General features: G+C 50.2%; 2 protein-coding genes across 5 annotated transcripts in view; both read right to left on the bottom strand.

Moving 5' to 3' along the window:
* The window catches only part of Arhgef4 (Rho guanine nucleotide exchange factor 4), a 164,160-nt gene that overhangs the window by 8,731 nt on the left and 140,912 nt on the right, over nucleotides 1-14,517 (bottom strand). For all 4 annotated transcript variants that reach the window (XM_087898060.1, XM_087898061.1, XM_087898059.1 and 1 more), the window contains one exon: nucleotides 11,268-11,404. In XM_087898060.1, coding sequence (XP_087754186.1) covers nucleotides 11,268-11,404 — 137 coding nt within the window. The remainder of the gene's footprint in view (nucleotides 1-11,267; nucleotides 11,405-14,517) is intronic.
* Nucleotides 1,842-2,035, bottom strand: Smim39 (small integral membrane protein 39). The gene has a single exon (XM_085679511.2). The coding sequence runs from the start codon at nucleotides 2,010-2,012 to the stop codon at nucleotides 1,842-1,844; it is 171 nt and encodes a 56-aa protein (XP_085535637.1). The 5' UTR covers nucleotides 2,013-2,035.

Here is a 14,517-nt window from a genome sequence, read left to right as displayed (position 1 = left end):
TTGGATCCTCGTAGCAGTCCAGGAAAGTGGAGCTCTCTGCCCCAGTGTCTTAGAGCTCTCTGTGCCCAAAGCCCCACAAGGATCCTAGCACAGAGCTCTGGGTTCCTGGGAACAGCAGCCCTCCAACCTCTGGGCTCACTGTCTCTGTAACTGTGACTTTTGGTAGCTAAGTCTGGCTGACACAGAGCTGGTATAAGACAGGAGGACTCAGCAGGACCACAGTAGGAGCCAGTCTGCTGCAGACCAGGAGCCAGCAGGCTTCTTGCAGCAGGCTGTCATGTGAAGTCTTGAAGATAGAGCAGAAAGAGGTGAAGCCAGTGAGAGAGAACGGGGAATGTGCCTGACCTGGGGTCTGTAATTCTGGCCACAGATCTGGGGAAATAACCCAGGTACTCAACGTGGACCAACTTCCTGCTTTATATGAACTGGGTGAGGGATCTCCCTCTGTCCCTGGAGTCCCTCAAATAAACATTGAGAGGGAGGTAGGGAGGGAGGCAGGCAGCCCTCTCCTTATTTTGTGGTCTGGGTAGACCTTGTGGGTCCTACCCTGCTGCTGGGACAGCTACTGAGGGCGTGGGACAAAGGCAGGGCTTTTCAGAGACGAGGGTCCAGGGTTGCGTTACTGACAGGTCCCACAAAGCCCAGTCGTGTGGAAGCCTGTAGAGTGGGAAGGAGGCACTGATCATCAATGTCGCTTCCAGACACAGAAAGCATCCAGTAGACACACTGCCGTGTCTCTGAGCATATCCTCCGAACCCGCTGCCTCTCTGATGAGCACACCAGTAAACAGACTCTCCTTGTCATGGGTATCACAAATGGAAGGCTAACATGCTCTAGCTCTGAAACCAACCATGCCCATGTCACTGCCAAAGCAAAATGTGGCTCCAAGAGGCGAGAAACACATTTTACAGAGTATCAGAGGCGAACCCCAGCTTCAGCTCGGTTCATTTCTCTGCAGAGCCCCTCTCGGCCCCACCAAGTGCACCTGCTCCTAAATCCGGCTCTCCAGCTGCCGCTGAGAATAGGAATCCAGCTGGCTTCTGCCTGGCAGGAGGAGACAGAGGTTGGCTGGCTGCCTCTGAGGTGGTGGGGCATCTGGGGTCAGGTGGGGTTTGTGCCAATACCCAGGTAAGTTAAAGATTAAGATAAGCCAGGGGCAGGGGCAGAATTCCTTCCTGTGCCTCTGGTTCTGCCTGGCTCTAAGGGAGGCTGTGATTTAGACGGACCCCAGTGGACCATCACCTCCATCACATCGCCCTCCTCCTACCTCCTGTGTTCCTCTCACAAGCGGGGTGGTGGCGCCTTCTCACCAAGCTGTCCCTGAACACCGGATGTGGTGGGAGGGTGTGTTCAGAGTGGCTGCTGCAAGTCAGACAGCAGCGGCTCTGCCCTAGGAGACTGACTGGCACTTTTTAAGGCCTAAAATAACAAAAACGCAGGTATCGCCTGCAGAGGAGCCCCGATATCCTCTACAGGCCTCCTGCAACCCCGACACAACACATGCCCTGCAGTCCGACGCACACCCTTTCCAAACAGCCCCCACTAGCAGGTCATGGCTCCTCCAACATCTTCAGTCAGAGACCCGCCATGTTGCCCCACCCCACCCCCCCCCCCCCGCCCCAGCCTCGAAAACTGATGAAAGGTCTATTGGGCACGTGTGCCACCACGCCCCTCAGTCACCCTCACGGTGACATCCTGGGGGCACCCCCAGACCGGCCTTAACAGTGAGCACACGGGGTTGGGGGTGGGGCTGGGGGAAATCTTTCCCTCTGCGTGGGTGACAGCGGCTAGAAGGTGCCACTCACCCTGCGCGGTCCCCCGCAGTGCCGGGCGCGTGCAGCTCAGCGAAAAGCCAGCAGGAATATCAGCACAGCGTTGATGAGGACCAGCAGCGCCAGCACAGCCGAGACCACCACGCGCTGGGCGCCCGGGGGCAGGTTGCAGCGCAGCAGGGCGCGGAGGGCGCCGCCAGGCGTCGCAGGGCCACGCCGGGGCTGCGGGGGCCTGGCCATCACGCCCGGCCTACCTCCGGGCTCCTAGCGCCGGGAGATTCCAGCTCAGGGCTGGAGCCGGAGGCGTCGGAAAGGAGGCGGAGCTGCCTGCGCTCACCCGCCAGGCTCCTCCCTCACAGCGAGCTCTCTGAGTGAGCATCCAGGGCTTCAGTGGGGAGCAGGGCGAAAAAGAGTTGCAGAGTGGGTGGGTGGCAGGGAGGGAACCTGTTAAAATCGCATGACGGGGTTGCTGCCTCTCTGAAGAGCAAGTGTGTTGTGATCTGCTCTGGGCACTTCCCTGGGAGAGTTAGAAGGCTCTAATATCCACACAAATGTTAGGTGCACAGATAGCCATGGAAGTCCTGGGGGTGCCTGGGGATCTAGCTGACCCAGGCATTCCCTAGTGAGCTGAAATCCTTTGTTGTTGCCTGTGTGTGTGTGGGGCGGGGTTAGGGTTAGGAGTTTTGTCATATAGTCCAGACTGGCTTTAAATTCATATATTTTACATAGATGACCTTGAAATTTTGCTTTGCCTACTCCACCTCCTCAGAGGTAGGATTCCAGGCATGAACCATCATACTTGGCTTATATGGTTTCCGGATCAAACGCAGGGCTTCATGCTTGCTAATTAAGTACTCCACTCTCTGAGGCAAAACCCCAGAGGACCAAGGGATCTTAATTCTAATAAGACTGTCCTCGGGAATTCGCTTCACAAATGAGTAAGTGTGCCTCTGTAACATAAGATAATTAGCTGTCACACAAACACCCAGCAAAACAGGGTGGGGGGGGGGGGAGATATCTGAACCTGGGCCTGACTGATCAGCCTCAGCCACCAGAACAGGATTCTGAGCCTTCAGACACACAGTTGTCTTCTTCACTGGCAGCACCGAACAGAACCCGCAACCTCAACCTGGCAGAGGTCTCGGTCTTACCAGCATGTCCCTCTGAAACCGACTGTAGTTTAGGTGGGTGAGGCACAGCAGAGGAAGCACGGTGTTCACGTGTATGTGACCGTCCCCTGATACCTGTCATCATCCTGCTGAAGAGCTCATGTGTATACACGTGTGGTCCCGTGTACAATGTGCATACATGTGTATCTGTGAGGAGGGACACTTCTGTGGGCATGTGGGTGTGTGGGAGTTATCTGTGCATGGATCTGTGTGTATGTGTGGGTACTTCTGTGGATCTGGAGGAGCCGTTCACCTTCTGCACTACAGGCTCAACCTAGACCGTAGATCTGGGGTACTGCGTCTACTCAGTTCCGTAGAAAATCTTGGGTACCACGTTTCCCCCTACCCCCACATTCCTCAAAGGGTTTTATGAACATGGTGGTTTGAAAAAGATGTCTCCCGTTGTCTTGGGGAATGTGAATACTTGATCTCCATTTGACAGCACTATTCTGGGAAGCTGAGGAGGTGTGGCCTTGTTGGAGGAATTGTCACTAGAGGTGGCTTTCTCTATGCTTCCCTCTTAGAGTCTGAGACATGAGCTCTCAGCAGTCCTTGCTGCAAGTCTGCCACCTGCTGCCTTAATTCTCTCTCCCCTGGAACCATAGGTTCAAACAAACTTCTTCCTTCTAAAAGTTGCCTTGGTCATGGCGTTTCATCGCAGCAGCAGAAGACTAATGCAGGTGGACATTAGAAGACATCCAAGGGCCACTGCCATTCCATTTCTAACTTTCCTCTAAGGCTGGGGACCTGCCATCTACTGGAGTGAGGCTGGGACTTGTAGTCCCACAGAGAGAAGGTAAGCCTCTGCATCCCCAGGTACCTTAGCGTAGCAGGCTGAAGTACTGGAGGGTCGACGGCACTGAAACCAAACATTCCATCTTTGAACTACATCCTTTAAGACTCGGGAGGTAAACAAAATGTAGAAAACCCAGTAAGTGTACAACTCACAGTTCTCAAAAAGTTCCTAAAACATATGAGATTCACAAGGCCCCTCCCGAGGGTTACGTAAGGAATGACAATTGCCGAGAAGAGGAGACTCTGACCAGTTGAGCTGCCCACAAATCCTGCAGAGAGCTCCAGGATGCAGCTGTCTTGAGAGTCATCACGCATGCTGGGCCTTCCAGTGATGCACCTGCCTTTGAGTCAGTTATGCTCGTATGCATAACCCAGTGAACTCACTCATTTACTAAGCTAGTCCTGGGTTTCTTTGTTTTGTTCTCAGTACCCCATCTGAGGCGAGTATATGTTTGCTCCCCTCCGATCCTGGGGTAAAGTCACACAACAGCACTCTGTTCACTGCTATGCCAGATCCAGAGAGGACCAAGCCCAGCTACGAGCATGACCTTCACCTCATGATGGCAGCAGAACCACAAGGAAGCATGAAATGGAACAAAAGGCCCTTGGGTTTGGGCTGGGTTAAGAACTATGTGGTGATACAACCCTACCCAGGTACTCTTAGCTTTTTAAACTGCCAGAGCTCAGGGTATGACCAGGATAACAGTGCCAACAGCTTGACCATAAAAACCCAGGCCCCTAAGCTGGTGTGTCAAGGTGGCAAGACTAACAGAAAAGGGGAAGGGAGACAGATGATGTCTAAGGTGAGGGAGCCTGGGTCCTGAAGGGAGACACAGATGATGTCTAAGGTGAGGGAGGCTGGGTCCTGAAGGAAGACACAGATGATGTCTAAGGTGAGGGAGGCTGGGTCCTAAAGGGGAGACACAGATGATGTCTAAGGTGAGGGAGGCTGGGTCCTGAAGGGGAGACACAGATGATGTCTAAGGTGAGGGAGGCTGGGTCCTGAAGGGAGACACAGATGTCTAAGGTGAGGAAGGCTGGGTCCTGAAGGGAGACACAAATGTCTAAGGTGAGGGAGGCTGGGTCCTGAAGGGAGACACAGATGTCTAAGGTGAGGGAGGCTGGGTCCTGAAGGGAGACACAGATATGTCTAAGGTGAGGGAGGCTGGGTCCTGAAGGGAGACACAGATGTCTAAGGTGAGGGAAGCTGGGTCTAAGTCCTATAATTCTGGGTAATAATGGAGGGGACAGGAGGCTGCTTTGGAAGAGAAACCACCATCTGGCTTTGCATCTCTGGGTAGCAGTGATCTGAAGGGACTCATAACTGCTCCTCCCCTGTCTCAAGGAGCTCCTGAGGCAGCTGGCTAGCCAACCACCAACAGGGATCACAAGACAATGAAGCACCAATAGGTGTTAGGGTCTTCCTGCAGGCTGGGAAGTGTGAGAACCAGGCCAGGCCCTCTATGTCTGTCATCACAGGAGCCAGGGGAAGACAGAGACACTTGGAGCCAGAGGTCAGCTGATGCCATAGTGAGGTGGCCTTGGGTCCTGCAGAACCTTCACGTGAGTCACAAGTGCCGGGGGAGACGGTAAGCACCCTTGGGAGACAAAATGCCCTGAGACAACTCTGCTTCCCACCGTTGTGTTGATCCCCTGATTGACAGCATTCTTGCTTACCCTTTGAGATGGCACATTCTATGGCTGTCCTGTGTCTGTCTGCCTCCTAGCTTGGGCTTTTGGCAGGATGACATAGAAGCCATCTGTACTCTGCTTCTACCCTAGAATTGAAGGATCCAAGCAGCTATGGGCACAGGTAACAATGGGAACCCTGGCCTCCCAGTGTTCTCCTCTGTGCGGGGAGCAGCTGGAGCTAAGGGGACGTGTCAGCCGTGGCCCGACCCAGAGGGTACAGGCTGCCATGCACAAGTGGTAAGGGGTTTACAGGAGACCGTAGGTCCCTCACCCACCTCTCCCCAGATCCCTGCAAGCACAGTAGAACTGAAACATAGTGGAGATGGGGCCATGGTGGGTGGTTGTAGGAAGAAAGGGCCGTATGAAGAGCCACAGACAGACACTTGCTACTTTTGCCAGTATGGAAAAATCCTTGTGCTGAGGATGGACTCATGCCAGGTAGCAGGCATGGCAGTGAAGCCTAGTACGGCTGAGCAAGGTAGGAAGCACAGGCATGCCCAGGCCCAAGCCCATGGGCATCTAGAGAAGGCTCTATACTGGATAACGCTGTAGGAGAGAGACACTTGCAGGAAGCTGAGGACGATTAACTGCTTCATTTGCTGACTCATCCTGCAGGTGTTGGGCAGTCCCAAGGGACCTGGGACAAGTGTGCGAAAAGAATACAGGAGGCCTAAGACCCTGCGCCGTTTTCATGCTCCTCACATGAAAAGGCAGGCATCATATACACAGCCCACTCCTGCATGCTCAGCTCTTTGCAAGAAGGACTGGGCCTTCTACACATCTGCACGCTATACCTACAGTGTGCACGGCAATCACTCCCCAGGTACCCAGAATGCAAACTGCCTCTCTGATCCTCACTAGCTATCACACTCTTGGCTGGAGGGTTTGGGATCTCCTCTGTAAGAACTTGGAGAGTCTGGGGGCTTTAGAGATGGTTCAGTGGTTAAGAACACTTAATGTTCTTGCAGAGGACCCAAGTTAGGTTCCTAGTATCCAACTCTGGTACCTTATGGCCACCCATTACTCTAGCTCCAGGGAATCCCATGTCCTCTTCTGGCCATATGTGTGTACCCACACACAGAGACATCATTAAAATGCTTTCTTAAAACTCTTAGAGAATTTGACAAGTCCTTTTTTTTCTCCTAATGGTGGCATGAACGTGAAAGGTTCACAATCTACAATATGACACCTACTTCTTAGAAAATACAAGTCAGTATGTGATTTATGGCAGGCCAAACATCACTGAGGACACTTTCCTCTGACACCTCCTGCTCCGACGATGTCCAAGGATAAAGTTCGCGCTAACCCCCAACAGAGCTACAGGCAGCAGACAATGCCCAAGGGGTGGGAAGGGGGTACCCAAGGAAGGCAAAGGAGCCAGGCCATCCCCAGAAATCACCCCCTACACCTTTTCCGAGCTCTGGTTAGAATCTACTCGATGCCTTCTGCAGGTCAGAAAGCACGGTCTTTCTTGACTCTCTCCCCAGACCCACAATTAGATGGGCTGACTAGCCAGAGGTCTGTCCCTGAAATCTGGGGGAACATCCTTTATGCCTGCCCTGCCAGTCCTCTGTCCCCTTTAGAGACCCACTGCCTGCTTTTTCTGTTTGGATCTAGGAGTACTGGTGCCCCACTGAGGTGACTGTGGAGAGTGTACCCCAGTAAGGAGGAAGCCTTTCCCCTGCACAGCCCACTGCATCACTGCAAGGAGCTCCCATCCCTGACTGGCTGTCCCCTGGAAGACCTTGAGCCAACAAAGAAGCAAACTATTTAAGGAGTAAGCAATTGGTGCTTAGAGAACGCCTCAGGACACCACACTGCTCGTCTTCTCCTCAAAGGCCCTTCCCATACGCACACATGCTGGCTCATGGGCCCCTGCATGTGTGCACCACCTGCGCCTCAAAACTTCCCGGTTCTTATATGGTAGCCCTGGCTCTGGGGATCCCTTAGCCGCAGTTCTGTGCCTGCTGTTCTTGTCTACCACCAAAGAGCTCAGAAACTCAAGATGTGCCCTTCCAAAGTTTCACCCTGGGAAGGAAATGCCTAGCTGTAAGACACAAGAACCCCAGCAGTGTGGCATGGCAGGACAGTCAAGGAGCCTGCCCGCGGGCTTCTCTGTGTCTTTCACTATGGTTGCCATTATGGAGACCTACTCAGGACCGGCCACAGCAAGCTATGGTCATCTTTCCAGTCTGTCCCCATGTCGCGTCCTGGTCATCTTGTATCGGAGTGAAGGAACGTTCAGTTGCCTCCTCCACACTCCATACCACACACAGGGTGTCTGGGATCCTTTCCTGGCTCTGAGGAAGGTGAGGAAGACAGCCTGGTTCTCTAAAGCAAAGCCTGACCATCATCTCTGGATTCCGTCTACAAGGCAGATGAGAATGCTCCATCGAAAAAGTTCATGAGGGTCAGTTCTGGAGAGAGGCTGGGGGCTGGGAGTAGAGCTTTGTGGGATAGCATGCACCTAGCATTTCCAAGGCCCTAGGTTCAAGACCCCCCTCCCCACACATACATACAGATTTACTTCTTTAATTAGAAACTTCAACTTATTTGCATGCTTTTTTTTCTCTGTGTTTCACAGATTTTTTTGCACTAGGTGTTATTATCATTAATATGTGTGGGAAGCAGATGCATATGTATGTGGGCCAGTGAAAAAGTGGTGTGTGTGTGTGTGTGTGTGTAGGTCAGAGGACAACCTCCAGTGTGTTCCTAAGAGCTGGCTTTTTTTTTTTTTTTTTTTTTTTTTGGTAAAGTCTCTCACTGGTCTGGAGCTTTCCACATAGCTAGCCTCAAGGATCTACCATCTGCCTGTCTCTGCTGCCCCAGCACCAAGATTACAAGCATATACCACTGTACCCAGCTTTTTCACATGGGTTCCATGTATCAGACTCGGGTTCTCATGTTTGTAAGGTAAATATGTGACCATCTGGGTCATCTCCCAAGCTCTGCAGCAAGCATCGGGGAACGAGGGAACGACTCTCTTCAACCATTAGTAGAGTATTGGGGTGTAGCTTAGTGGAATAAGGCTACCTCGCATCAGCAAGGCCTGGGCTTCAGTCTTCATCACCACCAAACAAACATATATATAACAGGAAAGGAAAAAAAGGATGTGGTTCACATGTGAAATGCCCCTAACAGGCTCACCTCCCTGGATTCTGACACTGTTTAGGGAAGTTTTAGAACCCTGGGGTGAGAAGACATGGTTTTCAGAGGAGGGTCATTGAGGATGGACTTTCAGGAGAGTCGCCAGGCCCTGCTGCCAGCCCAGGTCCTCTGCTTCCATGGTGGGGTCACAAGAGAAGTTGCCGTTCTCCCATGGATGAGCTCCCTCCAGCCACTATGTTGTTCGCATCACTGGGAAGCACATCTCACCCTAGAGCTCAACAACCATTTTCACCATCCAGATGCGCTGGCAACCCACAGCCATGCAGAAGTGCTACAGAGAAAACAGCCACTGCCTAGACCTGGGCCTCTGAGAAGAGGTCACCTGCTGAGCACTTCCCTATTCAGTTTTATGTGTACCACACCCAACAGTGCTTTTGGATCTGTCTAAGGCAGGACGGGAAGAAGACAGGGACCTGAGAAAGGAGAGGAAGCCCCTTCACTCATGAATCTGCTTGAAGCCTCTTGTCTCAGGGGTGGGGGTAGGGTACTCTTGGGTGGGAGAGCAACATTTTCATCACAATTAGCAACTGTTTACAACCTTCCTTCTTTCTCAGCTACAAACCCGCCGTTTTCTAGGAACCTCACCAGACACTGAATTTACAGAGCAAGGACGTGGTCTCCACCCTGTGTGCAACCCTAGAGGCTCCCGACGTCACCTTATCATGTTGTAGTTGTATTGGATATCTATACATACACACACACACACACACACACACACACACACACACACACACAAAGATTATGATTCTATTGGGATGTAGATATCTATATGTAAACTTATATATGGTTATAATATAATCCAGCATATCTCCCTCCAGAGCCCCTAAATCCCATTTATCAAAAACGGGAGAAAAGGAAGAGGAAAGGGGTTTCTTAGCAATCTTTCAAGATGCCACCCGAGGACCACCAAAATAGTGCACGCGGCTAAGGCAAGGCATTAGTGGTGTTTTCCTTGAGGAGGCCACACCCACACTTGATTCCGTGTATCCTTACTCAACATCTCCCTTTCTCCCTCAGCACTCACACTTAAGTTTATAACTAAAAAATCCGTGGACTCTGCTTCAAACTGCCTAGGCCTGAAATCTGGGTTGGAGCCACGAATCCAGCTTTGGCCCCGAACTGAGGTCCCTAAAAGAAGACCTCAGGCGGCTGACCGTGACAGTGGAGCTGTGTCTTTGTCCCCTCACCACTGACAGGTGCACTTGCCATCCACTCACAGATAACACAGCCGCCCGAGAATCGTCTGCTAATAAAAACTCTTCAGTACCTGCAAGACCTGAATTCATCTGGACGAAGCAGGAACACACACACAGGAGCTTGTGTTTCCACAGGACAACAAGCTTGCCGCCTCTATATTCCACCCTCTCCCCAGTGAGAAACAGGAGTATGGAGAACCTAAGCTTCAGAATTTCTGGTCTGAGGAAATGCTAGTTAATGACTGGCTACTGTGTGTGTGAATGGGGGCAGGTGGCTGGATAGGCGGAATAGCCTCTGGTACTTTGTAGCACAGTAGGGTAGCCCCGGGTGCAATAGCTCAGTGGTAAAAGTACTTGCTCTGCAAGCATGGGGACCTGAGTTCAAATCCCCAGCACTATCAAAAAGCCAGGCATAGCTACATACACATGTAACGCCAGGATTGCAGGGGCCGAAATAGGCAGATCTTGAGTTGGTGGCCTCTGCATGTGTGTGTATAAATTTATATGCGCATGTGAATAGCTTACAAGAGGGATTGGGGTGATAATGCAGTCTTGACTTACATACATGACTTACAAACATGAGGACAAAAGTTGGCGCCTCAGAACCCATGTAAAAAAAATAAAGCCAGATATGATGGTATGTATTTGGAGGCAGATACAGAGAGACCCCCTAGGGCTAGCATGCCAGCCAGCCTAGCCTACTTTAGTACCTCCAGGTCAGTGAGAAACCCTGTCTCGAAAAATCAAAGTGAGCAGTGACCGAAGAACAAGAGCTGAGGTTACCATGAGGTCATATGTGTTCACACATATGAACACACATGTTTATCCATACAATATGAACACATACACACATAGCTCAAAGGAGCTAGTGGATGAGGTTCTGAATTTTTCCAATATAAAAAAATCGTACATTTTTGAGGCAATGGGTATATTCATTACCCGTCATCCGACAAATAAATATAACACACACAATAAGTGTCAGTTAAAAATTGAAAGGAGAACTTGTAATGGGAAGTAGTTCTGCCCTGATGAAATCTCTCACTAATTTCATCTGCTTAGCTAGGAAACAGAAAAACCTTTAAGTGGCACACGGTTGTCATAGCAACAGCAACACTCTGAGCTTGTGTCCACAGGGGGACTAGCTTATCGGCTTTCCCTTGCTTTCATGCACAGTTTATGCGGGATTTGTCACTTGAACCGGAATAACAGGAAGACTTGCTTGCTCGCTCTACCAGGACTACTGCCTGGCATTGCTCCTGCTCCTGGACTCTCTGCAAATCCAGAGAAGTTCTGTCTTTAAAAACACTGTGAATTAAAAAAAAAAATAAAACCTCACTGTGGGGGTAACAGCTACTGGATAAAGGGTGCTGTGTGTACCCCAGCTACACCACATACTTCGAACACAACTGCACATGTGTCTCGCGTGAACCGGCAGAGGGACCCTCCTTCCACTGGCCAAGCCTCCTTGACACTACCTCATTGATGGCCAGTTGCTCTCCACCTCCTCTAGGGTGACTGTAGTGGTACCCCGAGTTGTGAAGCTCTTCATACAGGTCCTCCTCGCTGCCTGTTTCCTCTGCGCACACAGTGTCCAGAGTTCCATCGGGCATCCCTGGAAAGAGAGACAGCAGCAGGCAAAGAGTGTCAGCTTGGGAGGGGAAGAGGGCAGGTGGCAAAGGACCCGGGTGGTTGTAGAACCAGTATTACTTCTTTGGGAGGAAGGAGGCGGCCAGGATACTTTGTCAAGCCATCCTTGTCTGTTGGATGCAGACCACTGACATCAATGCTGCAAATCACCTAGCCCTGGGCCATAGCAACCTGGTAGCCAAGAAGACACCAAGGTTGGCTGGGGCATGTCATCCAAGAACTCTGAGTTCAATTAAAAGTCATTTACCAATGTCTATAAAGGGCCATAAAAGACCTAAGAGAAAAGGTATTCTTGGGGAACCTTTGAGATAGCTTATCCAGTTAAGGTCCTTGCTACCCATCCTGACCACACATGTTCATCTCCTGGGATCTATATGGTAGAAGAGGAGAACAAACTCCTACAAGTTGTCCTCTGACCTCTACATGTATGCCAAGGGTCATACATACACACACACAATGTGATTTTTGAGGCAAAAATATAACTAATTTTAATTTTTGAAATTAAAATTTAATTACATTTCTCCCTTCCCTTTCTTCTCTTCAAACTCTCCCATATGCCCTGCCCAGCTTTCCTTCAAATTCACTGTCTCTTTATTTTTCCACTAATTGTTATTGCATGCATACATGTATGCATATATACATATACATTACTAAATATAACCCATTGGGTTCACATAATGTTACTTGCTTGTATGTTTTTAGGGCTGGCTGTTGGCATCACATAACCAATTAGTGTGTTTGCCCTTGGAGAAGACCACCTCTCCTGCTCCCAGCTCAGTTGCCTGTAGCTCTTCGTGTAGAACTGAGGCCTCTGGGGCTTCTACATGTCCAGTTTGGCATGTCTATTCGTATCATCCTTGTTCAGTTCATGCTTGGGCAGTTATGTTGGTGAGATTTTATGGGTGTAGACTTAATGTAGCTTCTGACGCTACAAGGAGACACTCTCACAGCACACTCCCCGATTCTCTGGCTCTTACAATCTTTCTGCCCCTCTTTTCTAACGTCCCCTCAGCCTTAGGTGCAGGAGTGTTTGCAGATGCATCATTAGAACTGGGCTACACAACTCTGCACTTTCATTAGCTGTGATTCTACATGTTGATCTGTGTGGTAGTCTGAATATAATTGGTCCCCATAAACTCCTAGGGAGTGGCACTATTAGGAGGTGTGGCTTTGTTGGAGTAGGTGTGGCCTTGTTGGAGGAAGTGTGTCACCGTGGGGGTGGGCTTTGAGTTCTCATACATGCTCAAGTCATGCCCAGTGCCTCAGTTCACTTTTTGTTGCCTTCTGATCAAGATGTATAAACTCTTAGCTCCTTCAGCACCATGTCTGCCTGCATTCTGCCTTATTTCCTGCCATGAGGATAATGGACTAAATCTCGGAACTGTAAGTGAGCCGTCCCAATTAAATGTTTTTCTTTATAAGAGATGCTGTGGTCATGGTGTCTCTTGACAGCAACAGAAACCTAAGACAATTTGTATTCTGCCCTATTGTTCATTTTGGCTAAGAGCTCCTGCTTGGTTCCTAGCATCCAGGCTGAGTCACTCAACAATGACCTGGAATGCCAGCATGCAGAGGATCCAGTATCCTCTTCTGGCCTCCAATGGGCACTGCACTCAAGTGCACATACCACTCCCTATAGCTAAAAATAGATAAGCCTTAGAAGAAAGGATACTCAATGTCACTAATCATTAGAGAAATGCAAGCCGAATCTCCTACATCATATCCTTAGGGGGTATAAAAGCAGGCAGAATAAGAAAAAATGGAAGAAATTTGAGGAGGCTGTGGAGAGGCTGGGCCCTTTCAGTGTTTTTTAAAAAATAATACATAGCTGCTGGAGAGATGGCTCAGCTGGTAGAGTGTTTCCTGTACAGGCCTGAGTTTGGTCCTCAGCAACCATGTAAAATAAAGAAAGCCAGGTATGGAGGCACATTCTCATAATCCCACTGCTTGAGAGGCAGAGACCGAGAGATGCCTGATTGGTAAGCTCCAGGCTCAGAGAGAGAGAGAGAGAAAGAGAGAGAGACTGACTCTGTCTCAAAGATAAAATGAGAGTAACTGAGGAAGGCACTTGGCATCCACCTCTGGCCTTAAGCAGATGTGCACACCCACACCAACACTTATACCACATATACACACAACACAACGCATGAAGGTCATATGTAATGTACTGTGTACCCTCTGTCACGGTTGGTTTCAAATGTCAGCTTGCCATAATTTAGACGCACCTGAGCGGGGAGCCTCAGCTGCAGAATTATCTGACCTGAAGTGGGAAAGCAGTCAAGAGAGGGAGGAGGATTGGTGACAGCCCAGATAAAAAGCTGCAGGTGGAAGATCATTCAGGTTTTGTTCCACTGACCTTGCCTGTGGGAGAGGCGTTAATTACCTGATTGCTGCCGAGGAGTCCTTCACAGACCTCAGAAGCCAGCTTTTCCTGTGCCTCTTCCAGGACCCCTCCAGGTTTTCAGTGCCAGTCTGGAACTGTGGAAGCACGCAGCCTCCTGAACTGAGAAAGTACTGGGTTCTCCTTGTCTCAGAAGTGAGGCAGCTGTGCTGCTAACTTGACCCACATCGCATAAGCTAACTTAATAAATCTCTTCTATCCATTCTATCAGGCCTGTTTCTCTAGTAAACCCTGACTAACCCTGCTCCTAGGTGTCTGACCTCGAAACATGGAATTAGAGACACTGATGAACATGTGGATACCAATGTCTGTGACAGCATTATTCCTGATAACCCCATGGGGGAAACAGCTCAGCTCTACACTGCAGAGGACTGGGCATGGGAAATGAGCACAGAGTGCAGTATTATGCAGCCTGAAGAAGAAATGAACCTTGAGAACGCCATGCTAAGTGAGATCAGTGACAAAGAAGAACCCGTACTGCATGACGCCATTTAATGTGGTGTCTAGACAGGCGAACGTATTTATTTTTGTTTTACAGCCTGACCTCTGTTTCCCGTCCCTACTCTCCTCCCAGTCCCTCCCTCCCCTCCCCTCTGCCCATTTACTCTTTCATTTCTCTCCAGAAAAATGCAGACCTCCCATGGATATCAACCAAACATGGCAGATCAAGTTTCAAT

The sequence above is a fragment of the Myodes glareolus genome, chromosome 18, assembly GCF_982192425.1.
Source record: "Myodes glareolus chromosome 18, mMyoGla1.1, whole genome shotgun sequence".
NCBI classification, from domain to species: domain Eukaryota; kingdom Metazoa; phylum Chordata; class Mammalia; order Rodentia; family Cricetidae; genus Myodes; species Myodes glareolus.
The sequence above is the reverse complement of the archived record's forward strand: the minus strand, read 5'-3'. Positions and strand labels throughout refer to the sequence as shown.